This window comes from Salmo trutta, chromosome 13, assembly GCF_901001165.1.
Source record: "Salmo trutta chromosome 13, fSalTru1.1, whole genome shotgun sequence".
Taxonomy (NCBI): Eukaryota; Metazoa; Chordata; class Actinopteri; order Salmoniformes; family Salmonidae; genus Salmo; species Salmo trutta.
Window position 1 is genome coordinate 5045011 of NC_042969.1, and position 19161 is coordinate 5064171.

General features: G+C 41.5%; 1 protein-coding gene across 5 annotated transcripts in view; it reads left to right on the top strand.

The window, feature by feature from the left end:
- The first annotated feature begins 895 nt into the window (after positions 1 to 895).
- The window catches only part of LOC115205099 (follistatin-related protein 5), a 156717-nt gene continuing 138451 nt past the window's right edge, over positions 896 to 19161 (top strand). For all 5 annotated transcript variants that reach the window (XM_029770730.1, XM_029770732.1, XM_029770733.1 and 2 more), the window contains exons 1-2: positions 896 to 1339; positions 13977 to 14127. In XM_029770730.1, the coding sequence (XP_029626590.1) occupies positions 1158 to 1339; positions 13977 to 14127 (333 nt within the window). In that variant the 5' untranslated portion in view covers positions 896 to 1157. The remainder of the gene's footprint in view (positions 1340 to 13976; positions 14128 to 19161) is intronic.

The window sequence follows — 19161 nt, forward strand, 5'->3', positions numbered from 1 at the left end:
ATGGGGCTGTATGACTATCCATGGGCATCCTGTTTGATTATGGTGATATATATGTGACACTTCCTGCAAATAACATTGCTCTTTTGGCATGAATATTGCCCATGTTTGGTGATTTATAAGAAAATTGTATTTTAATACGCCTGTATGCCTTCTTAGCCTGGAATTCACTACTGTTTCAAGATGGTTAAGGTTCCAGGCTTAAAAGGTGCTACATGGTCAATCTGCCGTCTGCATTGGCCGTGCAGAATGTACGGTGATATGGCCTCTGCAGGAGTCAGAGCATTCATACTTCTTGCGCTTCGCCAAGCAGCGCCGAGCTGTTGTGAAGGAAGTTGTCAAGGAGTTTGTGTTAATGCAGGACCTCCCACCTTCCCCTAATGTCAACCAATCATGTCAATGCGGAGATATACATAGCCCTCCGAATTGTTTCAACATTTGAAAGGCGCACTGCGACGAGGTACATAGCTCAATTTGGCCTCTGCGTGCCTTCAGGGGCTTCGCAATTGCGTCACACCATCCATAAGGTGCCTCCGACCACATTTTAGGATCAAGCATTAATTGGCTCTTAGCCTATCAATGTATTGGAGATTGAAGAGGTTATGTGTGCTTGGTAGAATAACTTGAAAGAATATGCCTTTATGACACTGTTCAGTTTATAAAAGGAAAGAAAAGCTGTACCAGCTGATAATGTTCATATTGATGAAAACATAGATTATTGCATTGGTATGAATTTGGAGGACCACCATATTTGTCAAAACCTTGTCTGTCCGTGGATGACGCTTGCTTGCATGATGCTTGCAGGACTTGACTGACGGATTTTAGTGACTCAAAATGCTAAACAGTGGGAAGGGGGACATTTGACAGCCCCCAACTCTTTTCATCTCAGTCAAGGACAATTCATTCCAGTGGATGGAATCAGACGAGGCAGATTGTCTGTCTCCACTTTCGCGCTGGAGATTTCCGCTGGGCTTTTGATTGGTTATTCCTGTGACTGTATGTAAATCGGATCCGGACGCATCCTGTAGGTGGTGGCTTGTGCTTCAGTGGCACAGGAGACGATCCAGAGAGGTTAGACCCGCAGTTTCTAACGGAGCTGTCCACTCCTCTGGTGGTGCTGAACGTCAGAGATTCGCTCTTCGTAGCCTACCCGATGGTTGATGGTATTCGAAAAGGATTTACAGACTTCACGTTTACAAACTTCTAGGCTATTGTGTGGATGTCGAGTTACAATCGGTGGATTTGATCGGACCAGTTTGACATATAGTTGTTGTGAACTACTGTTTAAAAAAACAATCTCGTTCGGATTATCCTTCTGGATGGTTTGCGTCTGGACATACAGGTAAAACACAATATACATGGATATTCTTAGTGTTTCTACTGTTAAATAACACAAGTAAAAGGTGGAATGTGAATAGAAAAACAAGCCATAGTCCACTGAAAGTGCACCTTCCATAAAAGTGTTTCATTTAGCATCGAACTGCAGTTTAATCGACATCAAAGGCAAATCCCTCCGTACAACTCTTTTCCATCACCGGAAACATGGCATCTTATTCAAAGCATATATGTATCGGGGTTGGCATTTAGTTTACTTACTTGATAAACCAAGCTATGCTTTCTGAACTGTAGGCAATGCAACTGCATCAGTTGATGGCAATGAAGTTGCGAGTGGAGTGCATGCTTTTTGTAAGTGCGCTATAGGTGACTGCGCTGCTAGAATGCCGTGATGAGTAGCCTAGTTCTGAAACGAAATCAATATGTTTGGGAATGAATATATATATATATATTCATTCCCAAACATGGCCCAACATATATATATATATATATATATATATTTGGGAATGGCAGGGACGGTCCACTCCGGTACTTCGGAGCGTTTCATTTCGCTGCATAGTATTTGGCGTGTTATTCTTGAGCATTATAATCCTTGTGACACTGTTAGCAGCGGAAGGATTACGGGATACTCGAGATTTTTTTCATCCGCTCTCTCGCTGCGCGTGACTCATTTAGCTTTATAGAGACTGTGATGGACATTCATTTTATTTGTAAATTCTCCCGCTACTCTGCATTGTTGTGTACTGTATCTTCTCAACAGTAGATGTAGGACTTTAGTCCTAAGTCTTTAAATCCGACTGGATTTAAAGTGTTATCGATTTGAATAAACTCCGACATTCTTTAAACTATTAAATTGAATTCAAATGGACTATTTGTTGATAAATGGGTTGATTGGAGAAAATCTACCCAATGTGTTTTTGTATTGTCTGCCTCTGGCAGGCCTAATGACCCCTCTACTTCTCTCAGCCCCTTGCGATCCAAACTTGAAGATAACAGTCATGAGAAACCTCCCATGTCAGCGCCACCTTGATTCAAATTCATCTGAAGGTGCTGAATATTGGAGAACTTGTGTTTAACAGTCCTTCAATATTCAAGCATCGCCCATGCCGTCTGCTCACTCTGTATCGATTCGATTTTACTAATCGTGTCTCTTCCACTTCATGGGTTTGTGCCCCCTAATCTTAAACATCAGAAGGGAACAACACCTCTTCTGTCTAAATCCGAGAGAATTTGATACACACACACACACACACACACACACACACACACACACACACGTTGACATAAAAATGCTGTTAGCCAAGGCATTGATGGGATACCCAACACAATACATTCCTCCGTAGACCGGCATAACCTACAATAACAACGAAAATGCATTGGAAATGTCACTATATGTAAATGGAAACGCCCACGTTCTGTACATTACCTTGGAAATAATAGATGACGCAGCGGGACAAGGCGGAGCCAAGTCCTTTTCGGAGTTTATTTTTCCAAGGTGATGTACAGAACCGAGGCGTTTCACCAGCTTATACCAAAGTTGCCAAAGAAAACAATATGAAAGTACACATTTACCGCTGTCATTTTTAAAAAAAAAAGCAAATTCCTACTTTCTCAACTTTTGTTTGCTAGAGACGCAACCCAGTCGTTTGTTCGATCAGTTCGATATTTATGGACGCGACCCATTCGTTCGTTATTTATGTTCCGTTGCCATGCTCAGTGACAACCCAGTGGATCTGGGCCGATTCCGGCTGAGAGTCGGGTCATTCGGATGAGAGTCAGACTCGGCCGGCGTCATGTGACTGGAGTCTGGGCCGCCTTCGGCAGTATTATTTATGGCTACTATGCGGGGATTGAGCTCGGGCAGATTCCGGTCTGAGTTGTCTGGCCCAAATGTATTACTTGGGGCTCGGGCCGATTCCGGTGTGAGTTATCTGGCCCAAATGTATAACTTGGGGTTTTGGCCGATTGTGGTTACTCTCTGGCAGATGATTACAAGGGCTGCATTATATAATTAACATTTCATTATTTATTTATTTTTCCATATTTTGTAATTGCTTCTGTGATCAAAAACATTTTTTTTTTTACATTAAATTCTTTAAGAGTGCCATTTAAGTAGTATTTTAGTATTTTGATACTTTGTGCAGGGAAATTGATAAGCATTAAACCTTGTGGATGGGGCCAACTGGGTGGAGCAGCTGTCTAAGACACTGCATCGCTGCATTGCTACAGATGCTGGTTCGATACCCGTGCTGGCTACATGAGGCGACGCACAATTGGCCCAGCATCGTCCAGGTTAGGGGAGGGTTTGGCCGGCCGGGATGTCCTTGTCCCATCGTGCTGTAGCGACTCCTTTGGCGGGCCAGGTGAATGCACGCTGACACATCCGACACATTCGTTAAGCGTGTTAAGCGTGCATTGTGTCAGGAAGCAGTGTGGCTTGGCGGGGTTGTGTTTGAGGACGCACGGCTCTCGACCTGCGCCCCTCCCGAGGCCGTACAGGAGTTGCAGCGATGGGACAGACAATTGGATATGATGTAAAGAGGGTAAAAAATAAAAAATAAAAAATTTGTGTGCATGAGTATAAAATGTATAATAGTAATATTTTAAATGACTAAATCGGGTAATTTTGTATACACTTATTTATAATAGCATCGGGCCGCTTCTGGGGGGATTCCAGTAGACGGCTCAATTCCGGTAGACGGAAACGGCCCGATATACTTGGATACATCCGTAACAATGAACTGATAATGCCTGATTTTGCCTGGCATAGCTAGAAAAGTTTGCCTTCTCGCCAGGACACACGACAGTGTTCATTACGAGGAGATTGCACTGCATATCAAACACTAGGCTAGAAGCTAGCTAAATACTTTGTTGCTAGCAAACCTGCCAAAATGGCTACCGAATTAAAAAAGATCAGTTGCTGAAAACAGCTGGTTAAACTAGAAACGTGGGAGGATTTGACAGCATAGGAACCAGAGAAATTCATGTTCATCACTCACAATGTTACATCATCAGATGCTCCAAAAAGATGTCTCTGCAAAAAACAAATCAATCCTAGCTAGCTAGCTAGCTATGTTTTTCCTCGTTGGACCTGCGGTTTACAATGTATCCAATTTTGGTTTGTGTAGTTGTTGGTTCAGCTTTCTGTAACTTTGTAGCAAGTATGGTCTGCGTGTGTAGGCTTATATTGCGCCATGATTGCAAGGTGTCCGATATCTTTTCCAACTGTCCCGTTATCTGGTTTTAATGCTCATTCTAGAATGTTTTCTGGCCAGTCAGAAATGAGTATTCAACAATGCTTTGGTATAAGAATACATATGATAGCTAGGCTACACTGAATCCCATGCATTACAAACAGACATGAATTTCAAATACTTTATCTGGGCCTGTTAATCCCTGGTTTAATAAACCAACCAAAACGGCCAACCTCACCATCTGGCACTCCAGGCAGACTCAACCAAACGATTTTGAGCCCAGGTGTGATTACAAAACCTTTCAGCGAAACATTATCCAACTCAGTAGGACATTTGACATTTGCATTTTTCACACGTTTTATTTTCCGACCTAAATGTACCCAATTAAATTTGTTTAGCAACAGGTATGAGATTGTGCCGGGGAAAAGGTTCTCATATTAACGGAACAGCAGGAATTAATGTGCGCTCTGCCTCTCATTACAATGACTTCAAGCGCCCTGGGGACCGAACCGACGCATGCTCATTAGCTAGACCCAGTGGCTTATTTCTTTCTGTCCCATTGTTACAATTTAAAAAGGAAAAAACGATCAGCACTTCTATTTTGAAATGTATGAATACAGCCCCTGGAAAATGGATTACGATTAGATTGAGATTAGAGAGCAGACAGGGGTACTCTGGCAATGTGTTGCACATATATTGGTGTTGGAAAGCTCATGGATGAAATATGAATGGAATACCGCAGTGTTGGAGTAAACGTTTTGTAAATACTTGTATCATACTGTACCCTGATCCTCAATGCTTAATCTGTCTGGGAAACATGCCAAAGTGTTTAGGTTTGAGGGGTTAGGGGTTAGGGGTTAGGGGTCAATTGGGAATTTAGCACTTGTTGTGATTGATTGCAGCAGAGTCCTCAGTTCTAGTCATGTCTGGCAAATCTACGTCAGATCTACGTTAGTGCACAGCGGGTTGGGACAGGCGTTCGGGTTTGATTTGGGACTCACCACTATTCATGGCTATAGCTATTTTATGGGCTGTGAGAAATATCTTATCGACTTTGAATGACTTTGTCTCCATTAGGTCTATGTGAGACCAGTGAATACACAGACAGTGGGCTAGTCTAGCGTCATTTTGCCAATGTAGCACAAATAGAGGGGCAGCTACAGACGAGGGCGTTTACAATCTCATTAACATGTTAGCACTTAGCTTAGTGAGTGATTAGGAACCCAATTGTAATAGTATGGTTCGATATTTCTTGTTTTTCATTTAAAGTGCACTTCATTGTGGCACAGCAATGCTATATGCCCATAGTGTGGATTTTGCAATTTTGACTGAATCTCAGCCATGGCATAACACTTTCATTAGTGTAACAGTATCCCCATTTGAAAGATACATTACGGATGTAAACGTGGCATGTATAACATAGGGCTCAAGCTGTTTGCTGTGTGCAGTACTGTCACGTATACTCCCTCTCCGGCCTCTAGGTCATCAGGCTGCTGTCACCATCTTCAAGTGCACCAGCGCCTCATGACACTCACCTGGACTCCATCACCTCCTTGATTATCTTCCCTATATCTGTCTCTCCCCTTGGTTCTTTCCTCAGCTGTTATTGACTCAAGTTTCACGTCGGTGCGTTGTTTGTGTTTCGTGTTTATTGTTTTGTTTCTTTATTAAAACAGTCACTCCCTGTACTTGCTTCCCGACTCTCAGCGCGCTCGTTATAAGGACCGTGTCTTTAACCCTGTGGGGTTGATCCTTTTGGTCTTGAAGGCAGATGGTCAGGTCATTTATCTAGTTCATCAACAGGGCGGTTGAGGGTTAACGGGTTACCACAAGCTCGCCCACTGTAGCTGTGTGGTAATCCTGTGTGTGTGTGCGTGCGTGTGTGTGTTCATGCCAACGTATGTGGGGTTACGGGGGTTGAGATCAAAACACTTTTAAGTGTTGTTGTCTTTGTGGTTTGCTCTCTGGTTATTATGTGGGAGGAGTCTGCCCATGCGTTGCACTTTAATGGACACACAGGTCACAGTTCGCCCCACATCACAGCGTTGGCCAAGTGTGGCCACATTGTTCTGGCCCTCCTTAAATAACATCACTGTGTTTATGTAATGTTGTGTAGCGATTGAGGAAAGCCCTGCTTACATAGCCCTGAGATTTCACATTCGTTTCATTGTCCAGTTCTTCAGTTCTTCTCTCAGCTATAGTTATAGAGAGAATGTCATGGGATTTTGTTGTATCTACAATACAATATTTAAGTGATAATGCCAGAGAAGTTGGTGTTTGGAGGATATATTGGCACGGGTGTTGTTAGGCCCGAGACGAAGTAGAAGCCAATTTATCCTCCGAACACCGGCTTCTCAGGCATTATCACTTTTATACAACGGGTTACCACCATATTCAAATAACGATTGACATATTTTAATGAAAAACTTTATTTTGATTCATTTATTCATACTATTTCATCCTTCCACAAGATATAGTCTCGACACAAATATAGGGCTGGTATCCAAGCTGGCTGGACGTTCTTTCTATCGGTTTGGTTGCTAGAGACGCGACCCAGTCGTTCGTTCTAAATGTTCCATTGCCATACTGGCTGGCAACGTTCTTATCCCTTACTTGCTAGCTAGCCAACTACGACTAACTTATAGTCACGTCAAAAAGTGCAGCCAGAATAACAGCAAAGTAGTTGCATTTGCATTTGTTTAAGCTGTTTTCTAGAGACATTTATTTGGATACATCCATAACAATGAGCTAATGAGGCTCGATTTCACCTGGTATAGAAAATGGGCTCACTCGTCAGGACACTGTTGTTCAGAAGAGCTAGCGAATACACAGCTAACACAATAACTTCAAACTGAAGCTGGAAAGACTGCAAACCAACTGCACTTGGTTTCGTTTTACCTTTTTTCAATTGACATTTCTTTGTATATATCCATAAAAATGATACCAGCTGATTCATGATTTAGACTGACTGAGAAACGCTGCCTGCTTGTCTGTCTCGTCCCGACTCCCTTCACGTTCATTACTATGGGACAGTTGGAGATTGAATGTCAGAGAGGCAGACAGCAAGGTCTATACAAATCTCCGCTGTTGAAAACTAAATGTTAGTCTAAAATAAATGTGAGATAATGTCTAGATGAATTTTATAGTGGTGATGAAGTTTATAAATTGCTTGGCTGGGATGAGGAGACAGCGGATTGCGCGGTCAGATGGAACAGAGTAAATAGGCATTTTAATATAATAGATTTAGACGGTGGTAACTTGTGGAATAGACACTGTCTGGAATGCTGTTTTAACCAATCAGAATTCAGGATTAGACCCACCCGTTGTATAAATGAGCATAGATGATTGCAACAATCCCCCTGGAGGCGTGACATACATTCATTCCTTTGATACATGGATTGTTATTGTTCCCAAGGCCAGTGACTGAAAACGTTATTACAGGTGGTTGTCCAAAGCCAGTTGAATAATGCAACACTCTCTGAGGATAAATTAGGTTACATTTTAATAATTAATAGCAAGTCATTGATCACGGTGTAAGACCAAGGAAAGGTAGCCTTGCTAGATCAAAGAAAGACTGCCAGTCTGGTCGTACACTGAGGGGAACACACCTTGTTGGATGTTCTCGAAAATGATTAGCTAGAAACCTTTGAAAAGCGCCCAGGCTTGGAAGTCCCACTGAGAGCAAAGCAGACAGCTAACTTGGAAAACACTGGAGACTCATTACAGTGCAATGAGTGACCGGCTGAACTCTCTTTTACCTCTTAACTCCTACAGGCTATGAGGCAGCCATATTGTTTTTGTCTTTTTTCGCCCACTTGTCACCAATAAAACCCTTTGTCTCTCAAAAGCAAACCATGGAGAGTTTTATTATTCTAAATGGCTTGTAGTGCGTTCATATCCAGTACCATAAAGTATAATGAGACTTCTAGTACATTGAATGGTGCTTTTATAAAAAATGGAATTGACGGTAATGCCTCGTTGTCTGCTGATGCATTCTGCTGGTGGTGCTGAGAGCTGAGAGACAGTCACTGCTGAGCCTCTCAATCATTGAAATTCCACATTTCATTTTCAAGTGTTTATCTTCTCAGGATATGGACTTCCTGGGATGATTTATAAGGGATTACGTTTTAAGAGTGATTTAGTTCGGAGGGCTTTGTCGCCACGGCGTTACGTGATGATGTGATCTAAGCATTCATCTGTGCTGGTTTATTTTATAACCAACTAAATACATTTGACATTTTAGTAATTTAGCAGACACTTCTATCCAGAGCGACATACAATTTCTGCATTCATCTTAAGATAAAGATAGGTGGGACAACCACACATCACAGTCATAGTAAGTAGATGTTTCCTCAAAGTAGCTATCAGCAAAGTCAGAACTAGTAAGGGGGAAAAAGTCAAGTACGAGTGTTAGTTTTTATTTTACTTGGAGAAGAGAGGGTAACTTTAGTTCATGTAAGGATACAGTAATTAGTTTGAAAACAGTTATATTTATCTGTAAGAATGTTTTTGTTTTGTGTGTGCAGTTGATAGAAGGCTGGATTTCTTGACAGACAGATTGATAGGCATGCCAGTCAGGCAGACGGACACAAACACACACACACACACACACACACACACACACACACTCCCCCAACAGGCATGCATCTTCAGTGCACAAGGGATTTAGGGGGAAAGAACACACAAAGCATAAGTTCAAAGCTCAATGGGATCACGTTTAATGCATTGGGATGGATATCTGAATGAAACCAGATAACAGCCTCATAAAAAGGATTTGGGATAATAAATAATTTGAATGCAACATGTAGACGACAAATGTACACAAGGGCCTAACTCCTCGCTCATTTGTTATCTGGTGGGGCGAGCGTGTGCCGGCGTTATCCGCCTGGCTCATCTGTTATCTGGTGGGGCGAGCGTGTGCCGGCGTTATCCGCCTGGCATTTGGAAGCTGTGTTCCTTGTGTAATGAGTCAGGGATATTTATCAGCTGTTCGGTGTCCACTTTAGGACACCCTAAGCCCTAGCTCCTCAGAGGGTGAGGCCTGTTTCGTGAAGGTTAAGGCCTTTTAGGACATCCTTAGCCTCAAGCCTCACGGCTAACCCCTCACAAAGAGTGGTGAGAGGGTGAGCGTGCAACGCTGTTCCATCCATCTGGCATTTGGAGGCTTTGTTCCTCACAAGGAGGGGTGAGGCATGAGGCTGGAGGTTAAGGGTGTCCTACAATGGGCACCGTACATCTGTCCCTAGGCCAGGATTAGTCTTCTGGTTCCTCTCTTATCCTTTTAAGATGGGCATGTGTCCAACAGTTTACATGGCTTAGGTCATGTGACCACTGCCAGACATACTGGAAAGACGTTGATAATTGCCCTCTAGGTAGAGGAAATAAAAAAAAAAAATGTTTTATTGTCACATACACCAGATATGTAGGTGCAGTAAAATGTGTTGTTTTACAGGGTCAGGCATAGTGGTATGTGTCCCTGGAGCAAATTAGGCATAAGTGCCTTCCTCTAGACCACATCGACAGATTTTTCACCTCGTCGGCTCGGGTTTTCAAGCCAGTGACGTTTTGGTTACTGGCCCAACGCTCTAACCGCTAGGCTACCTGCCACCCTCAGGGACAGTCTATATGTGTCTATGTCCCCACATGAAAATAATACTACAGTTTATAATAGAATACTTACTATAGAATTCTGTAGTAAACTGCAGTATACTGTAGAACACTATACTGCACACTGTAGTATCCCTAGATCATGTGTATTACTTACTATAGAATGTTGTGCTATACTGTAGAATACTATAGTAAATACTACAGTATTATCCCCAAAAAATACACTGTAGTAAATACTACAGTAATGTCTGCAAAAACACTCCACTTTTTTTTAACTATAGTAAATACTACAGTATTTAATTTGTATATACCCTTCCCATTCCCCTCCCCCTTATCCTGATTTGTGCCACTCATAAGAGAGAAACATACATGCCAAGTATAGATCATATTGTGTTCCAAACAGGTTATAGAAAAGAGCGGAAGCGCTGAACTTGGAAATGTTACATTTGAGTTCTGTCAGTGTAGTTCTTGATGCAGTATGAGGGAGGCAACACAAACCACTTAATACAGTGTCTGATGAATATCAGAGAAGGATTGTACCTTCGATTGTACCTTCGATATAAAGCAACACATCACACGAGAGGGACACTACTTCTACCCATAGACATAGACTCAAATAAACATCTGTTGTCATGTGCATGGAGATTAATAGTTTCCAGGTAAAAATGACATGTCAACATGGAAATGTTCTATTTTACTCCACAATGCTTTTTATTTGGGGAAATATATTGAGATATTTGAGGTTCATGTTTTTTTCCATATGTAGTCAGGGGGACACATTGGTATTGGTGTAGAGTTCCCATAGGAAGCATGCATACATTGCCTAGAGGCTGCAATTTGTAACACATTATCTATCTATATGGTATGTGGCAAAGTAATTATGCCAAGCAACAATATGAGTTTTATATGTTCTGTATGTTCTGACTGGTGTAGTGTGAGGAATATGAATTGAAGGAACAGACAATTTGCAGGTAGGCTAAAGGAAACATTGGGTTCCGATGTGAAGTAGGTTTGCTGATAGACACAGACCAGGGACAAGTTTGGGCACCATCATCGGGAAATATAATATTTTTTTTCTCCCACTACTCTAATATCAGTGGGTTTATTGTCTGTCTTCTATGTGTAGGCTGTTAGGTGAGAGAACAAGACACCAAAATAAGCTCAGCTCCTGCGAGAGTTACAAAGTTAAGAGCATAGCAGTAGTGCAGAAGGTTCGGTGTTGCTTTGAAACTGAAGGATCTCTCCCGTCACTTTATCTGTGTAGGCTACAATGCTGGTGGGCAGTGGGAGTAAGAGAAGTGCCACGATAACTTTTGGAAAGAAGACGCGGGATATTGTTTGTGTGGCAGACACACAGCACGGCAGATATTTCCAATGTAGAAGACATCTTGGAGACAAACAGCAGTAACTCCATCCCGGAAATGGATCTATACAGAAATACTGCTGAGCATGCTTAAAGAGATCTGCTTATGCACCTGGGGGTTTGCATCTGTTTAAATGTAGAAAATATGAGTGGGGAGGAGTAGGAGTGTTGAGCACTAGAACTGGGCAATTTATTTTCCTGGTCGGGGTCACATGGTCAAGAAATTCTCTCTAGTCATCACGCAAAGCACAACCATAGCATAGCTGCACACATGTAGATCAACATAGACATGTAGTATATGAAGTCAGGTTCACTGAGCAGGCAATCCACCAGTCAAACAAATGCCATTGCATTTAACTAGGTAAGTCAGTTAAGAAGAAATTCTTATTTACAATGACGGCCTAGACCGGCCAAACGCACGCCACCCAATCACAGCTGGTTGCGATACAGCCTGGATTTGAACCAGGGTGTCTGTAGTGACACCTCAAGCACTGAGACGCAGTGCCTTTGACCGCTGCACCACTCTGGAGCCCGGCTCTCAGTAACGCCAATGGAAGAAAACCTCCCTCTGTTCTACAAGTCTCAAACTGCATTTGCCACACCGCCACTTTCAGTCTCTCTCACTTTGCTCCCCACGCAAACACCCACTGCTCTGAAGCCTTGCGATCTGTCTCTCAAATGCAGCCCCTGGTTGATTTAAAAGCAGATGTGGGTTTTACTTGAAAAAGGTTTGCACTTCGTTTGCCATCTTTGTGGAAGGAGTCAAATATTAATGAAGTTGTCATGGGACAGCTGTACTTTCATTGGCATAAAAAGAAACCTAACTAATTTGATTCAAACCCAAGCCCTCTGACAAATGTATTGGTTCAGTCAGTAATACACTTGATTTTATACTGCACATCAAACCAGTGGCGTACAACAAGAAAGATCCATACTGCCACGATGATTCATTTAATATATCAATGAATCATCTAACCAGCAACCACAGTATTACCATATCATCACTAAGTTATGAGCATCAAGGGATACACAGGCTTATGCAACATATTATGACATTGGTGGCAGATGAAGTGAGTTTCCCCCACAATCATTTATTATTATCATTGAATATTGATGTATATCCCCCACTGCAAAACATGACAGTAGGAAAATAATATACATACACAATGATATGCCTCAGTCTGTGACACAAGATCCAAAATAAATGCCATTCCATTTAACAATTAGACACCAGTGGGAAACAGTAGATTTTGATGACGCTGGCAGACCTAGACCTGGGTTAAAATACTTTTGAAATCTTTTAGCATTTGCTTTAGCCTGCCTGGAATGTCATATGGGTGGGGTTTGCACTTGCTACTATTCTATTGGTTCCATTGCACCAGACAAGCTCAGTCCAGCCCAGCTAATGTATTCAAAATGATCTCACATAGTATTTGAACCTGGATCTGCTCTGTCCTCAAACAACAGAGAAAGAGTGGCATCGTCAGCACGGGGACTAGCAAGTGCAGAGGAAGCCAAGAAGTCACAGGCACACAGTATGAACACTTCCTTGTCTTACAGCAGATTTTGGTGACACATTGTTTTTGTGAATTTGACCCTTCACCTATGGGAACAAGCACTGCCAGAGTTGTCGAGATATGTCTACTACTCAGAGCAACAGGAGAACAGGGTCACACCCATGATGTCAGTTATCCAACGCTTGCGGTGTGAGGAGGACTTTAAAGCAGCGACATTTGTGGAGTTTTCAGGCAGTTCTATTGAAAAAGGAAAGGCGGAATTGTAAACCAGTGACTAACGCATGTTGAGGCAGTATAACGTTAGCATGTGCTGTGTCTTTCCATGTTTCCCGCATTATCTGGGCCACAGAAATTGCTTTTTAAGGAAATGATCATTGTTTCTCAATGATGTTTGTTTAATTGCCGTCGTGCCAAGGTCGAACTTGTTTTCACACTGTGTAATGAATAATTGAAGGCGAGTTATATTCAGTGTGGTGTTATTGCTTTAATAGATAGGAATCCTTTTCCGGTGTGATGTATTAGCTGCCACTATACCTTATGTAAATAGCATTTGGATGTAACTGATGAAAATGATTGTATTAAGCCATACTTTCTGTCTCACAGTGAAGTTGATTGTATTGGAAGATGTACTGCTGTACCGCTACCTAATTAATGCTTAATTAATGCAAAATCACCACCTTAATTATCCTAATACATCGACTCCTTTTATCTTCCTTTATCTTTAATTTCTCTTGATGCCTATTTCCATTTAATTGATTCCAAAGCAGATCTGATCTTCTTTGCCGATTGTGAGGCACTTATTGATAGCATTAGTTTAAACCAACGACAGATTTGTGGTGTCTATTGTCTACACTAATAGCCCCTTGGTTGATGTATGGTCTCAGCCCCCCAACTGATATTGAACTGCAGCCACGTCGAAGGGGTCTGCCGAACTGCTCACTATGTCTGTTTTGTTTTTGACAGAAACAGACCAATGAGGACATCCAGATGGTGCTCGCTGGCGTTCTTGTTGGGAGCGGTCTCCCTCGGAGTGGGAGTCATTGAGGGGAGACCTGGCAAGGAGGAGGGATTCGGTCCGCCACCGTATCGACCTGTCATGAGGTTCCGACATAAGGTATTGATTTCCTTCCTCTTCCATTAGCCTTTTCGTAACAAGAGAACTCCGCAGCGTTGCCAATTATGAAGCTAATCACAATGGAGTTTTCCCCAGAGTGCATCGAGCAACTTTTTGTTTTTTCGTTTTTTTCAGGCTCACAAAAAAACAGTGATTTATTACTGGTGTTTTGCCAGGGAGACTTGAGCATCAAGTTAACATAACATTTTGAAATTTAGGGGAAAAGAAGGGGAAGTCATCAGAGGGAGCATTAATGCTAAAAGTGAATTGCCTTTTTAGAAAAACATACAAGTTGAAAGTGTAATTGAACATTTATCGTCTCGACAGCGCAGGCCGAGCTCTGCAAGCACAATCAGATTCCAAGAAAAAAGTATTTCCAAAGCACTAACAAGCTTTCTCTCTCCCCCACTCTCTCTTTCATACTTACAAAGACGAGGGTTGTGCGATATCCATATTACGTAATAGATCAATTACGTCCAATTGTAATGGATTATGCTTTGGCAAAGGAAACCGTTTGATGGGCACACGCACGCTCTTTTGTCTGCAGGCGTTTGTGTGTGTGTGTGTGTGTGTGCGTGTTTTCCCCCGAACACACATTTACTGTAAATCCCCCATGAGTGATCAGCATTGGAATACACTCTCCTCAGCCTCTGTAAGAACAGAGATAAAACTTGCCCACTGATTTCCATATTATACCCCATTACTTTGAGCCAGTCTTCTGCCATCTCCAAATAGAGACATTATCCTTTTTGCTTAGAGATTCTTTCAATTAGTTGAAGTCATGTTGGCATGTGAATAAAAAAATGAGAAACAATGGTCATTTTAAGCCCAGGGATCAGTATTGATTATGACATTGTGTGAGAGAGAACAAGAATAAGAGAGACAGAGAGGAAGTAGGAGGACAGATGGTGTAAACAGAACTTGAGACCGGCTAGTCGGCTACACTGCGCCAGAGGCTGGAAGCTGTCTGTAGACCGACTCGAAGGTCACATTGGCATGGGAGTGTTAAAAAAAGCCTAATACTGGCAATGTTTTCATTAATGTGGAACATGTTGCGTTGAGAGTGGCTTAGGAAAAATACAAGTATGGACAGTTCTGGGCATTGCTGTGTTGCTTTTTTTGAGTCACAATTATTTATAGAAGTGGTGCCAACGCATATGCAAATGCATCTACATTTGTTACATTGATTTAGACAAGGTCACACGTGTATCTTCAAGTAGGAACGGACTCTAATCTACACTCTTTGAAAAAAAGGTGCTAAGCAGAACCATATAGGGTTCTTTGGTTTGTCCCTGTAGTGGAACCCTTTTTGGTGCTGGTTAGAACCCTTTGCAGAGGGTTTTACCTAAAACCCTCTATGAAGGGTTCTTCATAGAACCCACTGTAAATGGTTCTACCTAGAACTCTATGAAGGGTTCTTCCTAGAACCCTCTATGAACGGTTCCACCAGCCTTATTAGCCTTTAAAATGAAACTCTTTATGACAATACATTACATACAGTGCATTTGGAAAGTATTCTGACCCCTGAACTTTTTCCACAATTTGTTACGTTACAGTCTTTTTCTAAAAGGGATTTTTTTCCTCGTCAATCTTCACACAATACCCCATAATGACAGAGCAAACATAGGTTTTTAGAAATGTCACATTTGTGACCGACCGACTCGATTCGGTCTTATGTAGCAACATTTGAAATTGTGTTTTTTTTTATATTGAATAAAAGTAGACTCAGCGCTAGAAAATGATATATCATACACTACAGTTGAGGAACAATGGGAAAGTAATTCTGCTTTGAAAGTTGATAAAATCACTTTTGAGAAAATGACCCTTGAATGTTTTGATACCTACTGGAGAGCTCTTCTTTGTCTGTCTACACCCATTCAGCATCGTTCACACCCTCTTAAGATTTAGCCCCACCCATCTCTTTAAGGATTCACATGTGAGGCTATGTACTAAACAAACAAAGATCTCAAGACTAAAGGGCTGGTTTATACTATGGGTGTGTTCGTAAATTTAATCTGGATTGCAAGAGTGTGCTCTGGGCATTCGTAATCGGTCTCGGAGCGTACTGACCTAACAACAGCAGTCGAGCACCCAAGCTAACTGGCTATCGCTGGCTAGCTTGCTAGCTACTTCCAGACACAAATGAGAGAACACCCCACTCTGACCATTTTACTCACCCTAGCAGAACTGGTTAGGCTGTTTTTATGTTATCCAGAGCGTTGGTGACTGAAACTCTGCTGCTGGCAACAATTGAATTACTCTTTTTGCCAACTTTTACTGACACCGGCCATATTCAACAGGTTTTGAGGGTTCGTAAATTTGTCAGTTATTCTGCGCTCTGGCACACTCAGACGAGAGTGCTCTGAAACCGAAGTAGATAGCCAAAGCGAATTTACCAGCTACGTCTATTGACAGTTGTCACAGTGACATTATAAACATTCTATTGAAACATTCATAAAGTCCCATAACAGATTCTTCGAAAGGACGAAATAGCAACATCTTTCAATGTCCATTTCTTTTCTAAAGCAAGGAGAGTATATTTTCCTACACTCTTAAAAATAAAGGTGGAAGTTGGATCCAAATAAGATTTTTAAGAACGATTCCATATGGGATCCATTTTATGGTCTCTGAAGAACCATAAATGGGATGGTTTTTTGAAGAACCATACACAAATCCAAAACCAGAAATGGAATTGAATAGCCCTGCTGTAGGCTTTAAAGCGGCAAACAGTAGTTGAAACCATAACAAAGTGAATCCCCGCCCCTGTTTTGGTAAAAAGCTGAGGGATGAGGCTGATGAAATTGAACCTCTCACAAATTCATAGGCAGAGCTATGGATGTGAGGACTGAGTTCATTATATAGATAGTTTGAACCATGTTTTGAGGCTGTACAGTGCATTCGGAAAGTATTCAGACCCTTTGACTTTTTCCACATTGTTACATTACAGCCATATTAAAAAATGGATTCAATTATACACACAATACCCCATAATGACAAAGCAAAAAACTTTTTTTTGTTGTCATTTTTGCCAATGTATTAAAAATAAAAAAACAGAAATACCATATTTACATAAGTATTCAGACCTTTTGCTATGACACTCGAAATGGAGGTGCATCAGGTTTCCATTGATCATCCTTAAGATGTTTTTACAACTTGACTGGAGTCCACCTGTGGTAAATTCAATTGATTGGACATGATTTGGAAAGGCACCAGTACCACCCATGGCTGTGTTTGCTAGTGACAGAGACATGGTTGTTGCATTAATACATTTTCACCAAGTGAGATTGTAATTTAATATGTTGTCATTAAAATTGTATTATTTAAGACAATACAATACATATTTTGAGGGCTTAGTTTTACCCTAACACAGTGTCTTGAAACTCATAGTTTACAGGCCTCATCAGGCCTGCAAGTCACATTATGCTGGCTTGCAAAGTGATATGTAATTCCTACAAGAGTCCAGCCAAGAGTTTGGATAATCAACATTTAGAAATTTTATTCACCTGAATTCAGAACGACTAAGATTTGAGACTACCTTAAAACATCTCAACTGGAACAACCACTTCAGTAACGGGTGCAATAAGTCCAAGTAACAGATTGCATTTTTTTACAGTATATTCCAGTAGCAAAAGATTAATTAATCAATGTAAATACAAAAACAATAATATTGAAACTACCAATTCTAAAAATCTATCTGCAATAGAGCATGCTGGGAAATATGATAATGATTGGCGTGGTTTTGGTTCAACTCTGGTTATTAACGCCTATTTGCTGTGTGCAATGAAAGGGACACATCTTCATGCCGTAGATGCCACGTCAAGAACCCCACACTTAACCCTAAGGTTCTTTATCGGGCAACAGTTCACCAAGGAACCTTAAGAGCTGAGGAAGAACCATTTAAGAACCTGTATTTTTTTCAGTGTAGGTATACCACTTTAAACTGCGGGACATTAACTGCATTGGCCATATAATGACTTCATCAATCAAGTTCTCAGCAGCAGGACTGAACAGCTTCTGCTCTGCTGTCTACTGCTCAGCACTCTCTTTCTCTATCACCTGTCTATCTCTCAGAATTAGGCTGCGTCTCATGCTAAACCATTGTGTAGTTTAGTGAGCTGCACATTATGATGCTAAGCAGTACAGACTTGGGTTCAAATACTATTTGAAATTATTTCAAATACTTTATGTTAGATTGAGTTCGCCTGGCTTAACGAAACAATTAGAGAAGTTCCACAAGAGAAAATCTCGCCCACCTGGCACAAAGGCAGGCTAAAATTAACTCTTAATGTAGCTGAACATTTTTAAATAGTATTTGAACCCAGGTCTGGTCAGTAGGACTTTCTATACTTTAGATACTGGCCCAATAACCAACCATTCATCCTGGACATACACTGTATTCATTCATTACTCCTTCACATGTAATGAAATGAGATTTTTTTTTAATTATTTGGCTATGCAGGCCTCTGGCGAAAACGAATAAAGAAAAAATGATATGCAATAATCACAGATCTTTTCTGGCTGGGAAACATAATAGGTCCCACACTACATTTTCTCTCAGGGCCCAACTCCCTTATCACTTGGACACACAGGCTGGTGTAGATCACCAAGGGAGTACCACAAGGCTCGATCCTAGGCCTCACGCTCTTCTCAATTTACATCAACAACATAGCTCAGGCAGGAGGAAGCTCTCTCATCCATTTATATGCTGATGATTCAGTCTTATACTCAGCTAGCCTCTCCCCAGATTTTGTGTTAAATGCTCTACAACAAAGCTTTCTTAGTGTTCAACAAGCGTTCTCTACCCTTAACCTTGTTCTGAACACCTCCAAAACAAAGGTCATGTGGTTTGGTAAGAAGAATGCCCCTCCTCCCACAGGTGTTATTACTGCCTCTGAGGGTTTAGAGCTTGAAGTAGTCACCTCATACAAGTACTTGGGAGTAGGGCTAGATGGTGCTCTGTGGTTCTCTCAGCACATATCAAAGCTGCAGGCTAAAGTTAAATTTAGACTTGGTTTCCTCTATCGTAATCGCATC